This window comes from Enhydra lutris, unplaced genomic scaffold (genome assembly GCF_002288905.1).
Source record: "Enhydra lutris kenyoni isolate GAN:26980312 unplaced genomic scaffold, ASM228890v2 scaffoldscaffold12, whole genome shotgun sequence".
NCBI lineage: Eukaryota > Metazoa > Chordata > Mammalia > Carnivora > Mustelidae > Enhydra > Enhydra lutris.
Genome location: NW_019154096.1, coordinates 63,519,613 through 63,546,490, shown reverse-complemented (window position 1 = coordinate 63,546,490; position 26,878 = coordinate 63,519,613). Strand labels below are relative to the sequence as shown.

The 26,878-nt window shown below is 50.8% G+C and overlaps 1 protein-coding gene across 3 annotated transcripts in view; it reads right to left on the bottom strand.

Moving 5' to 3' along the window:
• Positions 1 to 8,660: 8,660 nt before the first annotated feature.
• LOC111144937 (vesicle transport through interaction with t-SNAREs 1A) overlaps positions 8,661 to 26,878 on the bottom strand; it is a 376,195-nt gene continuing 357,977 nt past the window's right edge. For 2 of the 3 annotated variants that reach the window (XM_022499547.1, XM_022499546.1), the window contains one exon: positions 8,661 to 12,159. In XM_022499547.1, the coding sequence (XP_022355255.1) occupies positions 12,066 to 12,159 (94 nt within the window). In that variant the 3' untranslated portion in view covers positions 8,661 to 12,065. The remainder of the gene's footprint in view (positions 12,160 to 26,878) is intronic. The other variant, XM_022499548.1, reaches the window with a different exon arrangement.

The following is a 26,878-nucleotide window of genomic DNA, read 5'->3' as shown; positions in this document are numbered from 1 at the left end:
ACAAACAAACCCCTATGAGTACTGGGGGATGGGGAGTGAGGTTACAGAGGCATTGTGGAGCTGGGGAAGCTGGACCTTGAAACAAATACCGGAACATGAGGAAGGAACAGCACCTGTTAATGACAATTAACAGCAGACGTTCTAACTCCTTCCTCTCATTCCCTTGGTTTTAGGAGCGATTTCTCCCCAGCCCCGAGACAGGCTCTGAGCACCGCTCCTGACACCCACCGTCTGCATGATCCAGATAATGTAATCGCAGCATCATTAGGAACCATGAAATCGCAATTCCCCGGGGAAGCAGCGCTATCGTTCAGTTACGCACAGAAGAGCCATTAATTAGCAGATTTCAGTTTAAAGTGACTATGTACTACACGGGTTCTAATCCCACTCTGGAGCAGCTCTCCGGCCTAATGAATTAGCTGGAGGAAGCGGAGCGGGAGCCAGAAGACAGCACTCAAATGGAAATGAAGTGAAATAAGATAAACTTAAAACCACAAAATTTAAAAATGATCAAGAGATCATCCACTGTTGGGGAAAAGCTGTAGAAGGAGCCAAACGGGGGTCATCCGAATCTCTTTCTCTTGCAATGGCACTGTCGAGCATGCCGCTTAACATCTGGACTCCATTTGAGGCAACTTGATCGAAAGGGACTCATTCATTCATTCATTCTTTCATGCCATTCATCCCACACACGTTCTCTTTAAGTAACAGCAGTTTTACAGAAGAAGACAGGCTGCTACGTTGGACACATTCATCCCTTGGACAGGTGAGTCCTCCGACATCAGGCAGGGCAGGGGGAAAGGGTCACTTGGAACCTCCATGACTGTCGCTGTGGAAATGCTTCTGAAATGGAGATACCCTCTTCCTGGAAGGATAAGCGGAATCGGGATTTTTACCATTCTTGAGATAACCCCTCAACCCCAACCTGGTTGGCACCTACCCTCCTCTGGGTTGGTACCTTTGAAATTTTGGCCTTACTGTTAAATAAAAGGGATGAATGTAGAGATCAATGACCACTCTTCACACACTGGCCTCAGCCCTTGGGCTGGCTGACATCTTTCCATTTCACAGCTTGCTTGGATCCCAGATATAGAGGCTATTGGTCTGTATTCCAGGGAAGAGGGGAGGCTTCTAGACTGGAGCTTCCGTTCCAGGACGTAATACCGATGGCCGGTACCTGGGGGAGAGCCTGACTTGTCAGTGGTTAAACCTACATGAGACAGGCTGAACCCCTTTTTAAGAAAGAAGGGCCATGTTCCAAGACCAAGGGTTGGCACCGCACACTGGTTTCTAAATCCTGTTCATGGGTTTCATCCAAGTGCACCTTCATAATGTGCCCGTGAGCAAGGGAGGGGCAAGTGCAAAAAGTAAATGATCTGGTTTCCTGATAGGGAAATGGGGTGCCCCAGAGGGAAAGTGACTCACCCAAGTAGGACTGGCTCCATCATTTGCGAGAGCCAAAGCAAAACGAAAATACGGAGCCTTGTGTTCAGAAAGCAAGAAAAAAATGCTTTTTCATTTCTTCCCTTGTCTCTCTCTCTTGTCATGGTGTTTACAATTTTCTAGTTAATGTCTAAGTCAAGTCAAAATTTTAAGTCACTAGCATGAATTTTACTGTTCAGTTTTATATTGTGCAACACTGGTTTTAAAGGCAAATGTCAGAATATTTACATGTGGGAAATCAGCAGTTACACAACCCATGTAGTGGGTTGTTCCTAGAGGGAGCCTCAACTAGACGACTCAGGCCAGAAGAGAGAAGCTGGACTCAGGAACATTGGAAGAAGGAAGAGAGGGCTCCCCCAGGCCTGGGGATTCTCTCAGGAGGAGGGCAGACCCTCAGGATGCTGACCCCTGCCTTGTGACCTGGTCATGGACTTGCCCTCCAGCCTGGGGGTCAGGTTCCCTTTCTTCCCAGTGGCTGGACAGAGAGGTTGTACCCCAGGCCTGGAATGGGAGGTTGAGGTAGGCATCTCCCCCTTCTGCAAGGTCTGTGCCCCAATCCTCAGTGGATGGGCAACCCCAGGGGCTGGGCCACCTTGGTGCCAGGACGCACTAGGTGTACCTGGTGCCTGCATCGGAGTGGATTAGAGGTTTGTCCCACTGAATGTGCCCTGACGCCGCCAGCATAGGGCAGGGCCTGTGGCTGCCACGCTCCACTGCAAGAGGCCGTGGGCTGCCCCGTCCAGCCCTTGACCCCACCCGTGCCTGAGCCCAGGTTGGAGGCAGGTCAGCAGCAGTTGCTTCAGAGAGGTTGGGGTGGGAAGACCGAGTGGAAGCAGGGCTCCAGGGGGCTGAGCATCAGACCCCAGAAGCAGGAGGTGGTGGGAGGCTGGACTGCGTGGGAGCTTGGCTCCAAGCTCCCTGCTCATGGTCCCTTGTCTCACCGAACTTCATTTACAAAATGCAATTATGAAGATAAAATTATCACAAATTTCAATATAGTGACTGTACAGCATTAAGCCCCTAGTGTGGGCCCTTCTGAAGGTGGGGTCACGTGCGTGACTGCACTGGTCACAGGCCCATGCCACCAGCCCTGCATCCAAGACCATTCCGAAGCTCAATGCACCAAATCTCCAGTTCTTCTAGGACGTTCTGCACGCCAGGGGCTGCCATCTTACCCCAGGGCCTTTGGCCCTCACATTAGGAACATTCCTTTTTCTCCGCCATGGGTGACTGGAGCTGGCAGAGGCCTACTTTCCTGAGACTTTCCAACCAACTTTCCCATTGGCCAGATGAAGAACCGGAACCCTGAGCAGGCTCTGACTTGCCAACGTGAGGCCACACGCCAGGCTGGTGGCATGGAAGGGCCTAGAGCTCTGAGTACCTCCGGCCTGGAAAATGCCAGACTTTGGGAAAAGAGCGAAGCCTCCAGGGGTCTCCCTGCCAGGCTGTTCCTGGGTGTGCAAACACCACCACCACGGCTGCCAGGACCTGGAGGGTCAGCGCTTCCCCCAGCTCTAAAACCGTGTCCCCCTAGTATCAGCAACCAAGGAGTTTGCCAGAGGCCTCTAGGGGCTCGGCGTTGGGGGAAGAGGAATCCAATTCTCACTTGTTTCTCACAAGATTCTTTTGCTAGTGATGGTGGACTTGAGCACAAAAATGCCTTTCCCTGGGGACACTAGTAGCTCAGCTGAGGGGACACCCAGGGTACCCTCTGCCAGTTCCTTAAGAGAGAAAAGATCTGATATTCAGGGGAAAAAAATGATCATAGCCAACAGGAATGGAACCGAGTTTTTCTATGAATGTTGGTTTAAAAAAGAATGTAATGGAGGAACATTAGCCACATGGCGTGAAGGCCAGCACTACCAAAGAGGCCCCGTGGCTGGGCCATGGCTTCCAGAACGCGGTGCTGTCTGAGTTGCATCTCCTTGTGCAGACGAGAGAAGACTGAGGAGAGGCTGAAGACCTGGAGTCCATTCCTGGCCCCGCAGCCCACATACTGGGTTTTCTCAAGCGAAGACTCATTCCCTCTCTGTGCCCCATCTACCCATCTGAACAAGCAGGTTGGCCAAAATGGTCCCTAAAGCCTGCACAGCTAGAGGGTTCTGTGAATCTGAGCCCATCTGCCTGGTTGGTTTTTGCCATCCAAACCCACCAGCCTGGAGCCCAAGGGGCACGGGTCCCACATTTCCTCCTTTCCAGCCCCAATTTCCCTGGCTCTGTGGGTTTCATCTCCCCTCAGAGGAGCCCAGGGAGGCCCACTCAGAGGCCAGGACTGTGCTGCAGCCTTTGCCGGGGTGCCCAGGCTCCTCCCGTCCCCGGATCAAAGTTTCTCCACTGTCTGGGGGCTGGAGGAGGGGGAGGGTGACCCATCAGCCTCGTGCCCAAATCTGGATTCTGCTTCTATTTTCCCCTTTCTGCATGGGGGACAGAGAGAGAAGAAGGAGAGAGAAGCCTTTGAAAAACGTCTCCTGCTCCACCGCTCAGCAATTCACCTCGCCGCTGAGCCCAGTGACACTCCCGTGGTGCACCTCTTAGCCACTCGGCAACTTTTTTCCCTTTTATGATATTTTGGGTTTCTGATTGCCTGCCAAGTCGAACCTTTATCATTTAATAAGCAGAAAAAAGGAAGAAAGAAAAAAAGAAAAAAGGAAAAAAAAATCCTCTAAGTCAGTCCCAATCTAAAGGGTCCCCATACCTGTCCCCTGCCTCTCTGGGGCTGGTCCTGGACCCGGAGCCAGTGCTCATGGGGATTCAGCCACTGGCAGGCAAATGTCAACTCTACTCTAGTCCAACGGGGCTATTTGCACATGTAATTGCGGGAACCGCAAGGAGGAAGGAACACACAGCACTAGGGGCCGTGGCAAGGACTCGGGCAGGTGCGGCACTGACCTTGGTGGGGCAGCCGTGGGAGGTGGCAGGGGGATGGGCAAGGCGGCAGGGTTTCCAGTGCGGCTCACCCTAGAGCCCTGCCCGAGAGCAGAGAGCAAGGCAGGGCTCTGGGGACGAAAACAGTGTCCCACCTGCAGTCCCAGGGCTGCCGCGCATGTTTTCTTACCTCACTTCTTCACCACGTGTCTTTGGGGCCTGGAACATGGTAGATAGCCAGTACGTATTTTTAACTAGATGAATAAACCCAGTTACACCTCTCTTGCTTCAGACAGGGAAAGGCATGGTTGTTTAGAATTCCTGTTGGGGACAATGATGAGCCCATGAAGTCCCTAGCTCTCTTACTCTGTAGTTTCTTGGCGGGGGCGGCAGGATGTATGGATGAGGAGGAGACAAATCAAGCAGAGACAGTCTCTGAGAGGCACGATGTCCCTGCTGTGCTGAGACCGCTGGATGGGGCAGCGTGGGGAGGCGCTGCCCGAGGCAGAAGCGATCAGGTTGGGTCTCCTCCCCAAATGCCTTGGCCTCCTCATCTCAGCAGGGCCGGGAGGGGAGCAGGCTACAGCAGCCCCCCAAGGAAAGCAACTGGCTGGAACCCACTGTTCTAACTACCCTCCCACCGCCTTCCTGGCCTCTCTCCTCCTCCTCCTCCTCAGGAAGGGCATTGCTGTGGGACGTACCAGGGGAACCTCACCCAATTATCTTGCCTCGGCAGGGCCTTTTGTTCTCTGACCTGAGTGGTCCTGGGCCTGGGGCCAGCCAGGGTGTGTGTGGGCTTCTATGGCAAGGCTGTGCCCCCAGGAACCCATTCCTTACCCAAAGGGCAGCTGATCCCAGGAGAAACCACCAGGCTGGTGCCAGGCAACCAAAGGTCTCCTTCCTTTCTACTGCCTTCTCCCAAAGACCACAGACTGCTCCTTGCCCTCGTGGGTCGTTCCCACCCCAAATCCAAAATCTGCCCTCAGGAATGGGTCACTGGTCGATGGAACTGAAGCTGACCAGGGGAAGAAGAATCTGCATTTTGCCCGGGCTCGAGGTCAGACACCAGAGAAACGGATCTTTCGGAGTGGGATTTCAGGAAGCTACGAGCTCACGGGCGTTCCTGTGCAGAAACCTGGCTCATCTTACAACTGTACGTGGCCCAGAAAGAGATGGGAACGAGGAAGGGGACAGTGTTTGGAGCCTCAGGGTGTGGGGCTGCGGGCTTCAGGCCCCGTGCATTTAGCCTCCTATGGCTGAGGTTTCTTACTGAATTTAACAGCAATCCCACTCCCCAAAGATGTGGCAGATTCGGGCCACATTCTCAGCTTGTCTCTCTTCTGATGGTGTTAAGATGGAAAATTAACAGGCACACACAGTGTGGCACGCCAGGGTGCTTGGACCCAGTGCTGGGCACGCGGGAGGCCTCCATCAGTGTCAGCGGAGGGTGCCTCTGTGGCCTGGGTCTTTGGCAGAATCTTCTGGAGAGAAGCTGGAGCCTGAGGATGTATTTCATTCTCAACTCTGTGGGGCCTCATCATGCAAAAAAAAAATTTCTGTCCAACTCAGTACTTTTCTTGGCAAAATAAGTTAAAAACAAAAAAGTTGAGGCAACAAAGCAGCACTGAGCTGGAGAAGGGCCTTGGGCCCCCCCGCCCCTCCCCCAGCACTGTCCCCTCCTGAGCACACCTGGGGAGGCTGAGGGGTGGGGGAAGGAGAGGGCTGCACTGAACGGCGCTGTCCTGCCCCCAGGAAAAGTCCAGGCGGCTCTCAGCGGAGCTGTGTGTGCAGCAGATCAATACGGGCTTCGGGGCCGCTGAGCTATTATTCACGCCAAAGGGCCTTGTTTGGATGAAGGGAAGGAGGGGGTGCACGAGTTCACAGAATCACAGTCTAGAGCTCTGCTGCTTGGCATTTCCCCCTCTCTCTGTGATGCCTTCGTTATTTATGTAGCACGAGTAATGAGGTGATTCAGGACGAGGAAGTGCTTTACCCACAGCATGCTGGGAGCTCCTTGAGGCATGACAACAGAGATTCTGTGTGATTTGGGCCGAGGTCCTGGGAGAAAGGCACCCTGTCTTTCTCCGGCTTTGGCGCCTCTTGAAGGAGGCCAATAATGGGCCCAGGGTGGCACAAAGTGAGGCCTGACGCCGGCGCCCTTCGCTCTTTATCTCCTGGGATGAGTCCCACTCACCATCTCCTGTCCCTGGTGCTGGGAATCCATCCTTAACCCATACGCCATCCGTCCCTCACCTCCTCACATTCTCAACCCACTTGTGCTGTCATTTTGGGTTTGCCCCACCATCTTGTTTTTGCCCTACTTGCCTCTGGTAAGCAGGCTTTGGAACATTTCCCTTATTACTGAGCTAGAATCCTAGTGGACATGGGCAGTCTCTCCCAGCATCCCCTGCGTCTTCCCTCCTCTACAACAGAGACGATGCTCACCCTGGTTCCATCACCTCTTCCGGGACCCTCTCTCCAGCCTTGGCTCCGATCACATGCATTATTCTCCTCCCTGCACTGGGCCTCTCTTGGTTACCCTGCAGGGTCTCCTTTCTTGGGACGGATCCTGTGGCTTTAAGCACTTCTCGAGCTGCCCACCCAGTCCCCTGCCTCATTTTTAAAAGGCTGACATCTTGTCTAAGAACTACCTAAGTCATAAAACGTGGATGGCCCCTGGCAGACACTACTGGTTTGAGCCCAATGGGCTGCAGGCAAAGCCATATAAACAAGGATGTTTCCTGGAGTTCGGCTTAAGGTTAGTGAATTACACAGGATGAGGTCGGGTTTGAGGGCTGGCGGCTCATCTCAGACAACCAGTGTCTCTGGGAGTCAGACTAGGGATGGCTTACCACAAAGCCTTCCTTCCTTTTGGAAAAACGACTCTGAGCCTATCTTTTGCCGAGGTGTGGCATCCGTTCCAAAGGTGGTAAGCTGTCACGCGGCTAATCTGGAACAGGCCAAAATGGAGATTCAAGACCCCTCAGGCCCAGGCGTGTGTGCCATTTCCATGCCCACGGTGGTCTCTGAAGCTTAGGGTGGCCTCACCTGTCCCACCTGCCGGACCCGGCCCTCCTATGCCACAGCTCCTGCTGGGACCGTCTGTCCTTGGATGGGTGAGGCTGAGAGATGGTGGCTGAGCAAGGGACGTGTGCCATCTCTCCCCTTCACATCCATGGAGTGGCTGGCTGCCCAAGGGGTCTGTCTTCCTGGGGACAGGTGGGTGGGAGCAAAGCAGGTCAGCAGAGAAGGTCTCCTCGCTCCCTGTTATTGACCAGGTCACCCCTGCCCTGAAGTACCAACAGACCAGGCCTCTGACAGTGGCTTCCATGGCTCTGTGAAACTCACGGAATCAGACAGGGAGGCCGGATGAAGTCAGGCGTTCCGGCGTGGAGAACGCCGCTGACTTCAGATCTGGGATGGTGATGACGATGATGAAGGAGCTTTTCCCCTCAAAGCTCAGAGCCCATGGAAAAGCTGTCAATTCACCAACAGCAAGTCCCAGAAAGGAAAAAGATAGAAGGTCAGTTCCAGCAAGGCATCGCTCCTCTTGTCTCTTAGGGTAGCACTGTTTGCAATGAGCTCATCGACTACACAGAGACGCCCCATCACACCCTCCCCACACCAGCCAACTGGACACACAAGCGTTCCTTTAAGAAATCCCTACTTACTCTCCAGACCACAGTCTTCCAACCACACACTCAGCTGGCGGAGGAGACAAGTGGACCAGAGACAGGGGACTCACAGAGTCTCCTTTGAAACCAGCCCCAGCCGCCACCCACCTACAGTCCTTGGCTCTGGGTCTGCATTTCTCCCAGGAAAGCCCACCTTGGCTCCCAGGCACCGAGCATCCCACTGCACTAGCAGTTCAAAGCAAAGCGACGAGGAAATCATTGCTTGTAGTTAATTCTCAACTACGTAGACAAACGGCTATAAATATTTATAATGGGAAATTTCGTTATTTAAAAAATTCGGCTCTAAATTTCCAGCTAACTCCATGAAGAATGCTTGCTGAACAGGTTGCAAATTAAGAACAATTATTTTTCTCTTCTGCATTTGAATAGAACTTACAGCTAAAGTCATTTAAAGGGGTTAACATCAACCTTAATTAAATATTAAAGTGTGCCTGTACCTGCTGCTATTGTTGCCCCTTCGAATAAGATATAACCTATTTTTGACAAGTTTTCATCTTTCTCTGTGGAAGACGCTACATGAAATCAAATCAGTGGCAAAGAGGAGAGTAATGAATAATCTATTTCATATTCCAACAGTACCCGGAGCTCGGGAGTGGAAAAATATTCAGTTAGATGATGGCAAGAGGCTGCTCGGGTACCACATGACACAGCTAATGTTTAAATAATAATAATAATAAAAAGCGATAAACAAATCATTAGCCCTTAACAGTTGTTTAATGCAATTTGTTAATGAACGTAATGGTGGGGACTAATAATGAAAGAAAATAAAAATGTCTAAACAGGCTCCACGTTGCTGGCAATGCGCAATTATTTCCTTGTCAAGTTTTTATGATTTAATGAGCCCCTCTGGGACTGACGGCTGTCAGTCAGTCGTGACTTTTTGACACCATTACAACTTCAAATACAGCAGCAGGCAGGCTGTTTTCCTCGGATTTGAAATACTGAAATGATCTGACAGTTTTAAAGAAAAGATGTGCAAAAAAAAAAAAAAAAGAGGAGAGAGGGAGAGAAAGACAGTTGCTTTCCTTTCTTTCTTTCCACCCCCTTCCCTTCTTCTACCGGGTGGATAATCTCTGGATGCTGTTTGGTAATGAAAATCCAATCACTGAGGTCATTATCTGATGAGGTTTTTTGGAACAGGCAGGCTTTTTTCCCCCTCTTTATTTCTTTACTTAATGATAACCCTCAATGGGCTGGCCCCGCATGGGACGGCCAGAGCCGCACAATTTTGTTCACCATTAATTTCAGCCTTTGAAGCTCAGGGCTCAAAAGCAGTAGCAAAGCAAACCCCCCACCAAGCTAGTTCCAAAATAAGACAATCCAGCCTGCCTTAAACAGAATAGCAAATGGCCTCCCAGCCCAGGCCTGGCGGCTGACGTCAAGCCCCGCGCATCTGCAGGCATTCGCCTTCAACACGGAACATTTAAAACTCTTTACAACTTAAGAGACTTTAATTAAATTGCTTTTGATTCCGGAGCAGGGTAGCATCCGCTTTTATTTATTCGGTCGGTCGGGGAAACTGTTTAGTCTGCATGAATGTTAGATGGCAGGGGCTTCCCCCTCCCGGTCCTCCTCCATGTCCTGGTCTTCACCCCCGATCCCACCTTCCCCTTGAACATCATTTTTAGCACAGGTGCCCAACCGCAGAAATAGTCCTCGATCAAAGTCTACGTGTTAAGTTCCCAGAACCTTTTACAGATCTAGGGCCGGCTTCGCCTTGCCGGGCTCTCTCCCTTCCCGCGCGGAGCCGGACCTCCGCTGAGGCTCCTGGGCATTTTCCCTCCAGCAGCCGGGAGGGCCAGGCGCGAGCGCGGTGGGGGACTTCAGACCAGCGTCTTACAAAGTGCCCACTATCCGGGTCACTTCTCCGGGTGGGTTGGATGGGGCTGTTAGGCCAAGGGTTATCTGTTCGGATTCTCTCCCTCTCGAGGTTGAATTGGGGCAAAGTCTCAGGCAAGTGCTGATAAAGAGATAGAACTGGCGAGAAAAAAGCCACGGTGGGGGGGGGGGTGAGCCATGCACTCCCTCCCCATTTCATCTACTTCACCACGAGCACAAGGTTTTACTGAAATATTTAGGAGCCGGCGGGTTTCGACGATCAGATGAACCTGGCTTGCTGGGTGGCCTGGGGAAGAGGCACGAGGTGCAGGTAGAGAGCTGGTTTTACACTTTAGCTAAGATCAACGGTTTCAAAAGCAGCCACCAGAGAGCTTGGTGTAATACTTCCCCCGCCATTCGTGTTTCAGAACGAGAAGGAGGTTGTTTGTTTGTTTCCTCCCTTTTAATGGTTTCTCCAATGTGTTCAGCATGTACAGATTTCCGTTATCGGAATAAAAGAATCTTGCTGAGATGGATCCCTTCAGCTGATAGGAAAATGAGCGCTGCCTTCCCAGTCCTCCACTGTCCTACCTCGCCCGGCCGAAATCCCACCCCATCCCTGCGAGGTAAAGGCTGTAGCTTTATTTACACAATACTAAATGATTTATCTGGACACACGCAGGCCCTGGCCTGTTTCGCTAAGTGCGATTTCTCTGGTGGATTTTGCCATTCTGCATTTCCTCTCTAAACCATAACGGTTCTTTTCGGAGTTGGGGGGAAAAAACATAAAAATAAAGGGCAGCATCCAGGTGATCTCAATCTACGGGCACAGGTGGTTAGCATTTTTTATGAAGAGAACAGGTCCGCTTTTCAAGGATTCCGAGCTTCCAATTATATTCAAAAAGATAGTACAGACCTCGGAAGTGCCTATGAAGTCTTAAGAAAAACACATTTTGCTTTATGACAAGGGGGAAAATGACCTCAGCTTGGGGCAACTTTCAGCCTGATCATAAACGAACTCATTTTGAACGCAATTCCCGGTTACCTTGGACAGAAAGAAACCAAAGGAAATCACAAAGCACGTCAGAGGTTTGAATACACAGTGAACTCAGGAAGGCTGTGCTAACATTCTTTTTTTTTATAGAAAATCCAAGCAGTCCTTTGTAACACGCTGCAACCCCTTATTCTTTGAAAGGTTAGTGAACGTTCTCCATGAAGTTTATTTCTAGTGAATTATCCTATAGGACTCTACCATATTTATAATCACATTTGAAATTTCACACCAACGGACTCATGTTCTTCCTCTTCCTGAAATATTCATGTTCTCTTTACATACTGGAATGGGTGTGCAGAGAGCCTTGTCAGACCTTTTGCTTGTAGGAGGGCTGTTTTGGCAGTGCAGATATTAAAACCCAAAAGGGTATCGAGATGCTTACACAGGTCAGGGGAGAGGAGGTCACAATTAAATATCGTGCCAGGACTCGCTTTGTCGGCAAATTCTGGGGACTAGGGGATTTGGGGAAGGTAAGGAAATATTTCATGTAGCAGGAATCAAAGTTGTGAAAAGTGGATCTTGGGCAGGCTTTGCAAAAATGTTCTTGGCTGTAAAAAAACAAAAACAAAAACAAAACACACACACACAGAAAAACACAGAAAGTGCTAAGTCAATGTCCTGCACAACTGACACTGAATATCCACCTTTTCAATGCAAGCGCTCAGGCAGGTAGACTATCTTCATTATGCCTCGGTAGGAACAGGGCTGGTTTGCTGGAGCTGGTCACTGGCTTTGGCCCCTGTTTTTCTCTGCATTTTTATCCTCGGACATCACAGAGGGGCAATTTGGTGACAAGAGATGTGTGACAAACAGCACAGCCCATCACATGCCCCACGGCTGACTCATCATGCCCTGTCCCAAACCGTGACCCCTGACATGTCCACAGGGCAAGGAGGAATGTCACCAAGGCTATTTTGGTTAGGAGATGAAATCACCAAAAGGCAAATAAACATTCCCCTTCCCCTACAGAAAACAAATCTGGGTGAAGACAAACCTAGAAAAGGAAACCGACCCGCATGCAAACAGGAATAGAAAATATTTTTACACTCTTTGCACTTCAGCTGAATAGTGGTGAAAAGAGGGAGGGTCATTCGGGGCCTGTCAGCGCAAAAGAATGATTCATGTGACCATTTTGTCTTAATTACTCAGAACAAGCCGTTGTTGCTGTTTGTCAGAGAGGAACAGATCCATCAGTGTCTTCTGACAGAAAAAGTGACCGCCATCAGGATGGTGACGACCAGGATGATGGCCAAGACGACGACCAGGATGCGGTTCTGGATGATTCTAGGAAAGAGCAGATGGAAAAAAAATTCACATAGATACACGAAGGGTTTTCTGACAAAGACCATCCAAGACCAGGCTGCCTAATCAAAAGACGGTTTCACAGGTGGGGGTAGGGAGCCCAGTGTGGGGCTTGTGTGTGTGTGCGCGTGTGTGCACGTGTGTGTGTGCGTGTGTGCACGTGCACGGGAGCTTCCGCTCCTATGAACCACCCACGAGGAAACGAGCGACTCCATGGTGACTGTCACACGGCACCTGGAGAAATGCTCACTGCCAAGCAAAAGCTAATCAAATGGCTTTCCGGGCTCGGGGTACCATGTAGTAATCTGTAAGCGATCAAGGGCCCCATGCGAGCTTCTCTTTTTAATTTAAAATGTGAGACAAGCCTCATTTTTTTGCAGTGTTTCCTGTTAAAGTAAAAGACTCCAAGGAAACATATGTCAGTAAGGTACTTACCTGTACAAAAATACCCAGGGAAAAGTAAAAGAGAGATTTAGGAAGAAAAGGACAGGATTAAGAAGCAAGTGTCAACCTTGCTGCTCGGGCTGTGAAACCGTCATCTGTCACTGGGGCTCACTGCTCTGTTACACCAGGAGGAAACGTTACATTTGCTCTGTAACACACACACACACGCACACACAAGATGGAAATGAGAAATTACACAAAGTCCCCGAGTGCCTCGTGTGCTCTGGGGGGTGGGCCCTCACCTCTGGGGGTTCCAGCCCCCTCGGCTCGGGCTCTGCCTAATGCGGACGGGGAAGTGGGAAGTCGGGAGGAGAAGCAGACTACAGACACGTGCTCCGAGATGCCTGCAGAGCTCCCCATGAAATTGCTTCTTAAGGTGTTAGCTCATTTTGAGAAAAGAGGTTGAGCCCCAGAATGCCTTGTTGAGACCATCAAAGGGAACCCAGGTCAAGCGGCCTCGCCCACGCTCCTCCCGCAGAACCGACCACACAGCGGTGGAGCAAGTGGCTGGCGGTCCGGCCGGCTCTCCAGGTGCCCAACACCCGCAGTAAACCCCATCCGCCCGTCCTGCAAATATCAAGTGGGAAAAGGTCTGCTGTCTTGGTCTAACAAGAGACCCTGCCCTCCTATTTTGTATCTCTGCGGAGAAATCTCTGCAGGGTGTTGGCAGCCTTTTCTAAGTTCTGGACAAGTTTCTTTCTCGGAAGGAAGATGACATCCCTGTGGCTTCAGCTGGAGTCCTCCCCGCCCACCCCCTTCCTCTCCCAACCTAAATGGATGGATGGAGATGGGGCGCATCAGACAAGCCCACTCCCCAGTGGCTCCCTTGGAAGGACTAGCTCCTTCTCCTCCTGACAGGTTACAAAACGATCACATTTGCTGACACGTCTTCCGCAAAACTGCTTTAGTGCCTGTGTCCACTTTCCTCGAAGGAGATGAATGGTCCGCTCAGTCCTCATTTATCACGTAAGGCTCAGCTAAGATCTGTCTCCTTTATTTCTTCCTTTCCCCACTAGAAAGGCTGTGCCCTGACATTAATTCTTCTGCAGTGACAGCTAATTCAGACTTAACAGACCGTATTTGCTCAGGAGGCAGGGAGATTCTCTGTCCCCAAAATAAATAAATAAAAACAGGACTTCACGGCTTGTTAAAGTAAGGCTAATTATGAACACTGATCAGTGCTACTTGGTGGGTTGATTTAAAACCCAAATTGATTTTTTCCCCTTTTCTCTGGAAGGGGCAGAAGTCTTCAGAACAGTCTCGACACATCCCGTTTGCCCAAGTCACTGTCACAATCTCTATTTACCACAGCCATCCGCATCAGACTTGCAAAGGAAATCAGCAAAATTGAAACTCAGCAGCGAAACAGATTAAAAGCATGAAAACTCTTTAAAATTCTGCCCTAAGTAATATACGGTAGTGTGTTTCTTGGTTGACAACCATTTTATGTGTGGGTTGAGGGCCCCAAGGCATCCGTGATGCTAATTTATAAAGGATTAACCACGGGGGTTACTTGTTTAATCCGAAGCATGGTTAGAAAAATGAATACACAGGAATCCCTAAATCTTCAGCTCTTGCCTGGCCTTCCTAATTGGGCTTCCCTCATCTCAAGGCAAAGAGGGGTGTGATTCAACCATGATCATTCTTAACAGCTCATATCTTTAATTCACTCAGCACACCACCGATCCCAGGACAGCCCGACCTCTTGCTGGGAGACATGCGGAAGACCGAATAGTCCACTGCCTCCATGGCGTGTCCAGAGTCTAGAGCCGCCTTCTCCTCTGCAGCCCCAGCTCCTGGCAGTAGTCGCTGACACACAAAACTGGAGAGAGACCCACCCAAAGGTGCATAATGAAAGAATGCCACTCCTGTAATTCTAATCGTTCCATTCAAGGGTGAATGGAGAAGACATCCGTGCAAACTCAATTTGCAGGGAAATCTTATGGAGTCTGGGTAGAGAAGGCTGAAGTGAAAGGCTAAAGTAAACCCCCCAAAGGTGAAACTGGGTCTTCTCCCTGAAGGTAAGATAAGGAACGGTTCCCACGGAAATAAGGCACGCGGTAGAGGAGGTCAGCGGGAGAGAGCACTTGCTCTCTCAAAGCAAGGACTGGCAGACATTTAGGACAGAGGGTACAGGTGGGGGGGGGGGGGGGGGAACAGAACTGGAGCAGACAGAGTTGGAAGAAGCTCGACTCAGGCCGGCAGCCCAGCTTTGGACCTCAAAGGTGCCGAGTTGATATGGTGCCTCTAAGGACTGGAAAAGGGGGCTGCTGGGGTCCTTGAATGGATAGGAACCAGCCAGCCTGGAGCAGGGGACACAAAGGCTGGCACTGGTGGGCCCCATCTGTGAGGGAGCCTGGAGAAGTCACAGCCAGGGGCTGCTGGCAGGTACCGCTGTAGGCGAAGCAGAAAGGAATGCAGAGTTTGCCGAGAATCAGAAAAACAAGACAGGAAAGGGGTTCCCAGCGAGTGAGCCAGAGAAGGAACTTTGGGGAAACCCAAAGTAACTTCTTTCTAACTTTGGGCAAAGGGGGCTTTACGTTCCACTAGGTCTGCAGCAAGCTGCCTTCATCTCCCTTTTGAAAGTGCAAAGTGTGTTTACTCAGTAAATAATTTAAGAAAGAATATACACTTGAAAGAAGACACCCATTGAAACAGCCAGGCTACATTGCTTCGGGCAGAAGCTCGAGCATTTGCATGCTGCCTTCTATTAAGTGTGGCTTAAAAGAATGCGGAGCCAAATTAAAAGGAATGTGGGCCTGAAACATCAAGGATGCTCCAAGTTTACATTATGAATCACTGTGTTGTTGATACAAGATGAATTAACCATTTACTTTGAGGCTGAACTCACAAAGTACTATGGAAAATACTGATCCCGTGTGGAACCCTGGGAGCAGCTAATCTTTCCATTGCCAGTCTCCTCCCCCTCTGGAAACAAATTCTTGCGTGTGGCGGTGGGAATCAGGGGAGTGGATCCAGTGGAGCAGGCCGGTAGGGCACCTGCTGGAGAAGCCCAGGAATCCACAGGAAGCGTCCCCAGCATCCACCAGCACCCGGTTCTCCTCTACTTCTAGGCACGGACTGCTCTCACCTGTCCCCTTGACCTGAGGCATGGCCATGGGACTTACGACAGTCAGTGAAACGTGAGTGGGAGCCTCGCCGGCCACTTCTGTTCCAGGTGGAGGCATTTGACTTCCAGTGCTGGCTTCTCCGGCTGGCTCTTCTCTTGCTGTTCTGATTCAAGAGGCTGTATGTCCCAGGAGTGTGGTTACGAGACAGGGAAGACTGCTTCTGCCTGGATCCCTGAGTCATCACACGGAGCATCATGGCCCTGGAGACTCCCCGGGATGCACAGCCGACTTCTAGTAAGGCATTGAAATACAGCTTAATGAGATGAGATGCGGGCATGTGACTTCAGCCAGTCCGAGAGAGTGCATCTCAGAAGCTTTGCCTTGAATGCTGGTTCATCTGGATCGTGCAGCGTATGGGTGTGAGTCCTGGATCTGCTGCAGCCATTTTGTCTCCACAAGGGAAGCCAGCCTAAGGAAGAAGCTGACCGACGGAGGATGGTGTAGTCGAAAGAGCGGCAGAGAAATGGAACCCTGGTCCTGAAAACATGGTGAACTACCCTTCTTCTGCACTTTGAGTTACATAAGAAAATAAATTAACTTAATTTTTCGAGTCAGTTTGAGTTAGATCTTCTGTTAGTTGAGACCTAAAAGCATTTTTAGGTTGATTTGCCCTAATTCCAAAACCAAGTCCTTGATTTACAGTGTATTTCCCCCACTACTTCCACAAAGAATTTCCAACCATGCCCCTCTCTCATTTGTTCTTCCCTGGGCATCCCTTACCCCACAGTTATTTATGATTTTTCTGTTTCTTTGCAGGATTCTCCAATAAAAAGTAGACCTTCTAGGGTCTGACTCTCCTTTGTGTTTTGGATTCCTAGTGTCTTTTTTTTTTTTTTTTTTTTTTTTTTCTTTGGTCTTAAACAGGGGTCGGCATGAATTTTCTCAAAAAAAAAAAAAAAAAAAAAAAAAGCTTGCTGAGTGCATGGACAGGAGCCTCCTCCATCTGCTTCCCCGAAGGTTCATGTAGCATGCTTCCTGCTTTCTAAGGGCTGCTTGTAGACAAGCACGGCTTTTGCATTGAGCTATCAGCCACCCTCCCATTAAGGATGCCAGCAGTGTCCAAACGCTTTTACAAGCCTGCATTCATTAGCCGGAGAGTGCGCGACACTCCATAGGTTCAGCGCCCCGTCCTGCACGTGCTTTCCTGCTTGGCCAAGCAGGCCTGAATAATGGTGCCCCACCTCTGGGGTCTGGCAGAACAATTAGCAATCATGAGAGCATGGGGTAAACCATGCAAGGGTGTCTCTACCCATGTGTCTCTGGAAGTTCCCAAAAATAAGGGCCAAGGGAAAGGCTCTCCGAGTTCTCTGTCAACTTCAATGTTAGTATTCACCAGAAAGAAATGAAAACAGGACTAGGGGAAATGGTTCATTGTCATCAGCCTCTAATACTAACTTTAGTTGGAAGCATCACTTCCAAGCCTAATACATGGCTGCCTCCGAGCAAGAGTTGTATGGTTGTTAATGCCCCCTAATAATGCCCATCCAGGCTCTTCCGTGTCCTGCACCTTTGGGAAGAGTCCTTAGCCTCACTCACCCCAGAAGTCAGGTAGGGCTGACCCCACTCCCTGATTCCGCAGGGAAACATATGACCCAGGCATGCCTAGCTAGTGACCGCTGTCTATTCCTTGCACCACTGTTTGTTAAGAACGTGGCATGTCAACCAAGCCAGAAAGAGACTTCTGGGGATTTTTTTTTTTTTTCCCTGGAAAATCAAGGAAAAGGTCCTCTCTTTACTGAGATTGACTATAGGGACAGTGGACGCCTAGAACTGTGGGAGGCCATTCTTCTCACCATGCAGGACGGGAACCTGCACAAAGGACACCAACACAGAGGAACATGGAGTCCAGAGATGAAGAAAAGAGATGGATTCCTAAAAGCATTCTTTGGATCCTTGGATCCTGCTGTGTCACGCACTGGCATTGCTTGAAGAGTCACATTTAAACTACTCAGTTTGAGGAGCCAAACAATTCCCTTTGGATTGAACAAGTTTGGTTGAGGCTTCTATCACTTTCAACTGTACTGACCGTACCGAGTTGACTGGTGTCCCTTCCAGCCCTACCCCGTTTAGGTCCACCTGGAACCTCAATGGGACCTTATTTGGACATAGGGTCTCTGCAGATGTAATCTGTCAAGGATCTTGAGATAAAATCATCTTGGAGGTACAGTGGGCTCTAGGTTCAATGACCAGTGCCCTTAGAAGACAAGACCTAGAAAGACTTGGGGGAAAAGGCCATGTGAGATTGGTAGCAGAGACTAGAGATGCATCTAGAGCCAAGGAATGCCTGGCGCCATAGAATCTGGGAGAAGTAAGGGACAATGCTTCTCTAGAGCCCTTGGAAGGAACATGGCCCTGCTAACTCCTTGATCTCAGACTTTAAAGCCCCAGAACTGAGACAGAATAAATTTGCTATTTTAGCCACTCAGTTGGTGATACTCTGTTATGGCAGTACCGGGACCCCAATACATGGAATTCTTGGGTCCAGAACAGGCTATGGACCTGGTTGTCTTGTGTTGGCCTTTATGATGACTCTTCTCTATCCACTGACCCCTGGCTGCAGGACATATTTACTCTGGAACTGTACAAAGTCTTCCTCTGAGGACAGGCCAGTCCCAGCCTGGTTCCCTGGAAGCTCTGAACATAGCCATGGGGCTCATCATCTTCAGGAGCTGTTGGTTCTTTCATCTCAGAACAAGAATTTCCATTCATGAACTGAGCAGGCAACTGCCCAAAGCCACGTGAGAGGAGGGACCTGAGGGATGTGTCTCAGAGGACTCCTGCCTCCGGGAAAAGACATCTAAAATAGGAAGAAAACCCAGATGTCATCTCTGGGTCAACTTACAAAGACATCACCCACCATTCATCATCCACATTCACTGACCTAAGTTTAGGAGAAGTGGGTTGTCTGGGAGCCCTGAGGACGTGGGGCACAGGGACGTTTTGATGGGTGGAGAAATGGAGAAATGAGCACACTCTGGCAAGGAACCCAGGAGACGGGAACGAGGGTCTAAGCTCTAGCACACCTAGGTTAGGTCCTGAGTGAGGGCCAGAGTAGCTTAACCCCACTTCCAAATTTCTACTTAGTTTAACCAGGATCAGCAAATGCTCTCTGTCATGGGCGGGACAGTAGATGTGTTAGTTTCCCAGAGCTGCCATTGCAAAGGACCACAGACTGGGGGCTTACACAACAGAAACTGACTGTCTCACAGTTCTGGAGGCCAGAAGTTGGAGATCAAGGTGTTGGCAGCTTGGTTCATCCTAAGGCTGGGAGGGGGCACTGGCTCCACTCCTCTCCCCAGCTTTTGTGCTGACAGTATTTGAGGTTCCTTGTCTTATAGACGCATCACCCTGATCTCTGCCTCCATCCTCAACATGGCCCTCTTCCTGTGTGTGGGCCTGTGCCCAAATGTCCTCTTTCCATAAGGACACTAGTCACCCTGCATTCAGGGATCACCCTGCTCTGGTATGCCTCATCTTAACTACTAATATCAGGAAAGGCCCCATCTCCAAACAAGGCCACATTCTGCGCTACTGGGGGGTTAGGACTTCATCACATGAATGTGGGTGGGGGGACAGGGGGACAGGGGAGAACACAGTTCAAGTCACGAGAATACTGTTTTTGGCTTTGTGGGCCATATGGGGTCTGTTGCAACTCCTAACTGCCCTTCATAGTGACAAGGCGGCCGTGGACAAGGTGAATGGGCAAGCGTAGCTGTGTTCAAAGAAAGCTTCCTATTCGGAAACTAGAATTTGAATTTCATATAGTCTCCATATATCAACAAAATTATTTTGATTTTTTTCCCATCACGAAAACATGTAAGGTGATTTTGATCCCACGGGCCATACAGAACACAGGCATTGGGCTAGACTTGGCCTGCTGTCCCCAATTTGCTCACTCCTGGTCTGAAAGCTAAAAGCTAGGTAGGATCGGCCTGGGTCTGCTGGAGAACAGGGTGGTCCCTGGGCCGCACACAGTGGGTCCTACTGAGGAAAAAAGGAAACACAGAGTCCCTGCCCTACAGGGGCTGAGGGTGTCACAAGGAGTGATCAATTACAGACGCCTGACAACAAAGGCCGTCATCAGAGCAATGCCAGCGCGCGACAGTTTGCTGTGTGCCCACCATCCTGCATCGGCCTGGGGTAACCTGGAGCAAGGCACGCCGTGACACCTGGGTTTCATTTCTCACCCAGCAAAACCAGCCGGCTCACCAACCACCCCGGGGAGAAGAGGATTAGCTCATTCAAGACTGTAAAGCACTTTGAAAAGGTAAAGCCCTTTCCATGCATGCAGTCCGCAAATAATTCGGTGAAAGAGGAGGCCGTTTTAGGAAAGGTGAGAGGCAGGAGGGAAGTTGTCAGGAGGCCGGAGAGGCTGCCTGGGGGAAACTTCCAGGGGCTGGATGGGAAGGCGGAGGCGGCAGTCCAGGGAGCCGTGGCCTCATCAAGCCCGCTGGGCTTATTGTCCCCACAGGATGGCGGCCATTGGGCCTCATGGTGACACTCTCCCCAGCAGGGCTACCTTCCCTTGGAGGTGGCAATGTGAACGTCAAAGGCAAAAGCATGGGGTCCCAACAGCTGGCTCAGGGATTCCTCTCTGGCTGGGGAAGGCAGCCAGCAAGTACCTGTCAGGGTTCACTGATGAGGCCAAAAGGTTTTGATCAGTGATCTCTGCGGCTACTGTGCACTCTCTGTGGCCAAAGGTGTACAGCGAGTTTCAGCCTGGGCGCCATGGCCACGACCATTCGAGACATGGACTTGACCGTGGCAAGGGGCCGGGAGAGTGGCTTGGCTGACTACAGGGCTTTCGGATAGAATCAAAGGGTTTTGAAAGAACTTGAAAGGAATGAAGCGAGGACGCTCTAGCAATGCATCATCTACTTTATCCCTCGCGCATCTGCCGCCTGCTACAGCGGGCAGAGGCCTCCCCACCCTGGTCGGGGAAGGCACCTGCCCCAGGCTTTAACCATCAGGGAGCCAGTTGGGTCCCCAGACCCCCAGGCCCGTTTGTGTTCCTGGTAATGCTCGGGCTCATCCGAGCGGCCAGTGTCATCCTGGCGATGGCACGCAATGGCCATTCAGTCACATGCTGCTGCGAAGACGACCCGGTCGACAAGATCAAGGAACACGTCCCAGTGCACCGGCGACAGAGGACAGCAGTTCCCACACTCGAGGCTGAGAGTGACACGAGAAGAGCGGAGTGACGTGGAAGGCTCCTTGTCCCTGAACACAAGATGACTCTATTTGAAGGACTCGCCATTTCTCTGACATCGTGTCCCTTCCACTGCTTCAGTGCTCAAATGTCCTCCGTTTTATGGCGTGATGGTGATAGTAGATGGCAGGTTTTTTTCCCCAGTGACCTTATTTGGACATTGGAAATAGACTCTCTCCTTGGAAAATATTCTCTCTTACTTGGCAAAATAAAAAGCGGACAATCCTGTCCTGGATTTCAGGAGAAAAAGTCCCAATGGGAGAAATGTGAAAGTATCTGCGCCTGGGAGCTGGAAAATCCCGCTCAGCTGGACTCGCTGGCGATGGCTCCTCAGGACTCGACGGGACGGCGCCCCTGGTGCTGGTGGTGGCAGCCTCGTCAGGACGGACGCAGACACGGCCACGCCACGCCAGCAGCTCGTACCGACTGGGCACCTACTCCGGGCTGGGTGCCGTTCTGGCATCTTCTACACGTTGTTGAACCTTCGCAACAATCGGGTGAGGTGGAGACGCTTCTCATTCCCACTTTCACCAAGACCTCAAGCCGCCTCTTCGAGTTTCTGTCCCACCCCTGCAGGACACCCCAACAGCGCAGCGTTTATTTATGTAACTGCCGTGTCTTCTGTTCCCGACCAGACTCTTCTCGGCTGTTTGAAGAGCGAGTCTTTGACATCTTCGTCTTTATATTCTTCTCCACAGACAGAGTAATTGGGTGTGCAGGTGAATTTTGTTGAAAGTACGCAACGCTAATTAACTAAAGTCAACTCTTTTCTTAGCGCCGGGTGTAAACGCACAGGAAATGATTACGATAATGTTCATTTTTATTCAGTAGCATATTTGCCAGCTTTCTTCAGTCTGTTGTCCTCTCTGCCTCTCTCCTAGGCAGAGGCATGACCACCGATCCCTCACGGATTCGGGGATAGAGGGAAGGCACTGGGGACTGTTCACCCAAGACTGCCTGTCGCCCAGTGACCTGGGACCCCATAATTTTTTATTATGTTTACATCACCTATCATACAAATGAGGGGATATGCTATGAGAAGACGCCAGGCTGCGGAAGATTTAATTTAATGCATCTGTTGGAACAGAGTACCTGACAGAAAAGAAAATCAGGCGGGAGAATTAACTAGACTCACAGTGTGATTCTGCGAAAGGACTAAGGGTCCCTTCATCCAGGAAACATAATAAGGAATCTCTCCCCAGGATTCTCTGTACGGCGTGTGGGTAGCAAAATACTTCCAGTCTTAAAAAGGCAAGGTGAGTTTTTGTGCTCTTGGATGCTTACTCCATGTGTGATGTCATTTAATCTCATAATGATCCTGATTTATGAGAACCCAGATTTGGTGGCTCAGGCCCACCCGGGGAGAAGGCCAGGCCCACTCCAGATGTGGCCCTGGGAATGTTCTCAGCACAAGGCAGACTACCAGTGTCAGGCCAGGATGGCACCCCCTTCCCCATCCCCAGTCTGAGGTGCTGCACTCCTACCCCTTCCCCACTCCTGCTGGGTGCCCTGAGGTCCCCCATTCCCGCTGGGTCCTGCCCCTGTATTGTGAGGCAGCCTCACTGCCCTGCTGACCTGGCCCGCCAGTTCCTCCCCCTTTCACCGTCTAGGGCAGCCAGGAACTACATTTGGGCAGAAGCTGAGCAGCTCCCTTCATTTCTGGAGCCAAACTGCCTAGATTTGAATCCAGGATCTGCCACACACCAGCTGTGCAGATTGCTTCCTTATTTCTCTGAGTTGAAGTCCTTTTGACCGCTTTGGTGTGAAAATGTTCTTATTTTATGACATGATGCTGATAGTAGATGGCAGTGTTTTTCCCAGTGCCCTTACTTGGACATTGGAAATGTTCTCTCTCTTACTTGGCAAAACAGGAAGTGGACAATCTCCTTCGGTCTTCTGTTTAAAAAGAAAACCAAAAGTACCAGTACAAAGAATCCAGAAGTTCCAAAGAACCAATGCATCCTTTTCCTCATTAGAAAAAAAGTGGGGCTAATAATAGCAGTACCTCAATGACTTACATTAATAAAGAAATGAGTTAATTCAACGTGAAGTGCTTTAAGTCAGTGCTTGGTAACAGTAACTCCTCCGTAAAGAACTCTAAGAATTATTATTAGTCCATTCCTGTTATCACTCATGGCTCTCCCCACGATGGACCCTGAAACTCTCTCCTGTGTGGCTGCTCCCTCACCCCCTGCAATGTTAGACCCCCCCCCCCCAACCCCCACATCAGGTGCCTTGGCCTGGAAAGCCTGTAGATTTCTCTCAGATTCCTGCAGGGCACATCCTGGTGCCGGCCCTGATTAGCGTGCCTTGTGGGGTCCAGGCTGAGCCCCTCTCCTGGAAGCCCCATCTTCAGCAGCTACTAAGTTACTCAGGAAGGTGGAGGTTGCCCTTTCCAGCTCCGTTCCTTTCCCTGGGAGCACCCTGGGACAAGCCAAGTTGCCTCTTCCAGAACAAGCTGGTTGACATCACACTGATAGAGACAGCCGCCTTGGCTTTAGTGATGGGTGCTACCTTTATTTCCCTACAAGATACGATGTTGACGTTCGATACTTATCTCCTAATTGTTCTGGATTTACACCTTTTTTCTTCCTTGACGTCGGGAGGAAGAAAGATTTTGGCAGTTTATCAGTTACCTGTATCCCTGTCAACTCTTGAGGGAAGTGGTTACAGGTTCTAGAATAGAACATCAGAGCTTCTCTGTCTTGTCCAGATTTGGTTCTGTGGCAGCTGAATGGGATGTCTTTTTTTTTTTTTTTTTTTTTTAATTTATTTGACAGAGAGGTCACAAGTCGGCGGAGAGGCAGGCAGAGTGAGAGAAGGGGAAGCAGGCTCCCTGCTGAGCAGAGAGCCCGATGTGGGGCTCCATCCCTGGACTCTGAGATCATGACCTGAGCCCAAGGCAGAGGCTTAACCCACTGAGCCACACACGCACCCGGAATGGGATGTCTTAATCGCATCCTGCACTGGGCCAGTCCCAGGCCTGCTTCTCTTTAGATCCTCTCCTCGTCCCTTGACTGCTTTTCCCTGCATCAGAGAGAGGCTGACTCCTGCCACCATGCGACCATGCTGACCCCCGTAGCCTGGCTTCCCGCTGCATTCAGCTAGTGGGAGGCACTGGGAAGACACCAGGGGGTGGCCAGGGATGGGCAGAAGAGAAGCCGGGGTATTCTTCCCTTTCTTTTCCTGCCTTCTCAGCAGCTCCATCCCCACTGTGACTCCAGCCCAAGAGGCCTCCGTGCTTCCAGCTTCCATCAGGTGACCCCAGTCCTGGGCTCCGGGCACCCTGTTCTGCCCACTGGTCCCTCCATTCCAGGCAGGGGACTCCCTGGGCTCCTCTGTTGTCCTGGCGGGAGAGGACAAGAGGCCCCCAGCAGGGTGTGCGCTGTCTCTTCAAACTTAACATGGCCTTCATCATCTTTTCCCTTAAACTCTCCTTATATAACCCAAAGCGGTATTAATCATTTCGGAGCAGGTGAACTCCAGGCTAAGAAGGCCTCCTTGAGAGGCTTATTAATGATAAGCAGGATGGCTGACTCATAGTTCTTCGGGGGAAGGGGTGGGTAGGATGACAGTCAGATGGCAGGATCCCAAGGTTTGTGCCAGACAAAGTCACATCACCTCCCGGCCTGAGAACACGGGTTCTTCTCTCCAAGGAGGGGAGTCCTGCAGGGAGGTGGGGCGATGGCCAGTCAGGACTGCAGGCACCCAGGGCAGGAACTGGGAGAAGCGGGAGTGTCTTTCCTTTCTCTAAACTGGGGGGGTTGCTCCTGACTGCTGTGGGACTCACAGGGGGCTGAGTGCAGCCAGATCTCCTGATTTGCCAAGAGAAGCCAGCAGTGGTGCTCCTCCTGTGAAATTGCCCAAGTTTTCATTACTGGCAACCAAGTAAAAGGTTTCCAGAACACTGGGTGGCCCCACAAAGCTCATCTGTCTGGGGGGCAGAGTGCATCTGTGGGTCTTCCATCTGTAACCTCTGACTGGTTATTATGGAACAAATTAGAAGGAAGGGGGTGTGTAGGTGGAAGCATCCTGCCCAACCGCTGTCCTGGGGATTCCCTCAGAGGCCCGCCTGACCCCGCAGAAGTGTGAAATTCAGCCTCGAGAGGAGCATCAATACCAGGGTCTACACTGAGTGTATCCAACTTAGCCCACAACCAACTCCCAACTAGCGGATTGAAGGCCAGTGAGAGGTCAACAGAAGCCACAAACCAGCTCGTGTGTGCCTTGTGGACCTCTCAGAGGGTGATGACAAGCACAGGCAGAGGTTGGCTGGACCCCACATCTGCAGCCCCCTTGACCTTCACGGCCTGCACGATGCCCTGAAGAGCCCAGCTGGCGATTCTCAAGGAGGACGGGGTGTATAGCTCACGCACACGCTTTATAAACCAGTAGGCCTGTGAGGGGAAACCAAGCGTCTCTACTGGAGGGTAAGAAGCAGAGAGAGATCTGCCATCTACTGAGTGATCTTGTGAAACAGAAGTAAACATGCCTCAGTTTCCCCATCTCTAAACTGGCAGCAACTACATGTGACCCAAGCGCCCCTGCGGTTGGTGCCGAGGACTACGTTTAGGGACTTGATAAAAATAAAGACAATAAATTGCTGAGGAGTAGAGTGGCCTTTGAACACATTCTCAAGTGCTTTATTTCGCTGCAACAGATAGAAAAACCAGCCCTTAGTTTGGAGGGATGGGTCGCTCTCAGAGCCGAGCCAGACAGCAGCCTGAATGTTACAAAGAAGGAGCCACTCTTTTCACTCTCATCCTTTGGAGGGGCTGCCCTCAAGCTCCTTGCCCTTCGTTTTCAAAAGTGGATGGCGAAATCCAACCCCGGACTACAGCTACCGGACAACACGAGGGCACCTAATTACCAATGGAAGGTGGTGTCACTCCAGGTCCTTGCCAGAGGGCATGACCTCAGAGTCCCCTGCTGAATGTCCATCAGAAGTCCAGCAGAGAGAAACGGCGGTGACTGAGGTGTCTAATGAATGGGGTCCATCCCTCCCGGAGACACTGGGGTCTCTCCTTGGAGCTGCGGAGCCCCCGGGAGCCCACCTGCACCGAGCTGTTTAGGTTCACACGCGCTCTCACCTGTGCTTGGCGCAACGCCACGGGCTTACACAGGCGGACGGTGAGAAGCAGCCCTGTGGAGCTCATACTTCCTGCAAGGATGCTCTTGAACATGGTGTTTATTACCCTGAACAGCGTGTGTCCCTGCAATGAGGTCCCACGGGAAGGTGTTCTCTCTCGTCGGGGTAGAGGAAGGAGCTCTGTTTTTATCTTAGGGGTATTGACTCATGTAACCGAAACCATCTTCCTCTTCAAGGTGGCTGCCAGGATGCCTCGAGATGAATCCGTGGCCCACCTCTCAGACTTCCAAGTTTGTGTACGAACCTCACCCCTGACTTCATTTTGTATATAGGAAATCTATTGTCTATATTTAGGCAATCTGCTATAAATCCTTTTGGGACCAGACAGGACAGGTTTATACGCAGGCACTGAGGAACTAAGAAAACAAAAGGAATTTATGTCCTCATGGGTCGGCTACTTGAATGATTCTGGCTTTATTTCTCCTCATATCCCCAAACAGTCCTGTTCCGTGTGATATTTGGAAAGCGAGTTTGCACGTTTACCAAAACAACAGGACATTTCCATTTTTCCCTTGAATCTCCTTTCATGGCCAGCATGGGGTGACTTCCAGAACGAACCTAAACTTGGGACTCGGGGCCCCCGGGTTCCTCCGTAGCCAAGCGCTGTGGATCGTGGGTCCCCTTTGTTCGGGGATTCACTTCAATTGTCTTAACAACGTGGACCTCTTTTGTGAAAGCTGAAGGCGTTCCCAGCACATGTTGGCTGCAGATACACTAGCCGAAATGTTACCACGGTCACGGCTCTTCCTTAAACAATCTAAAGCATCT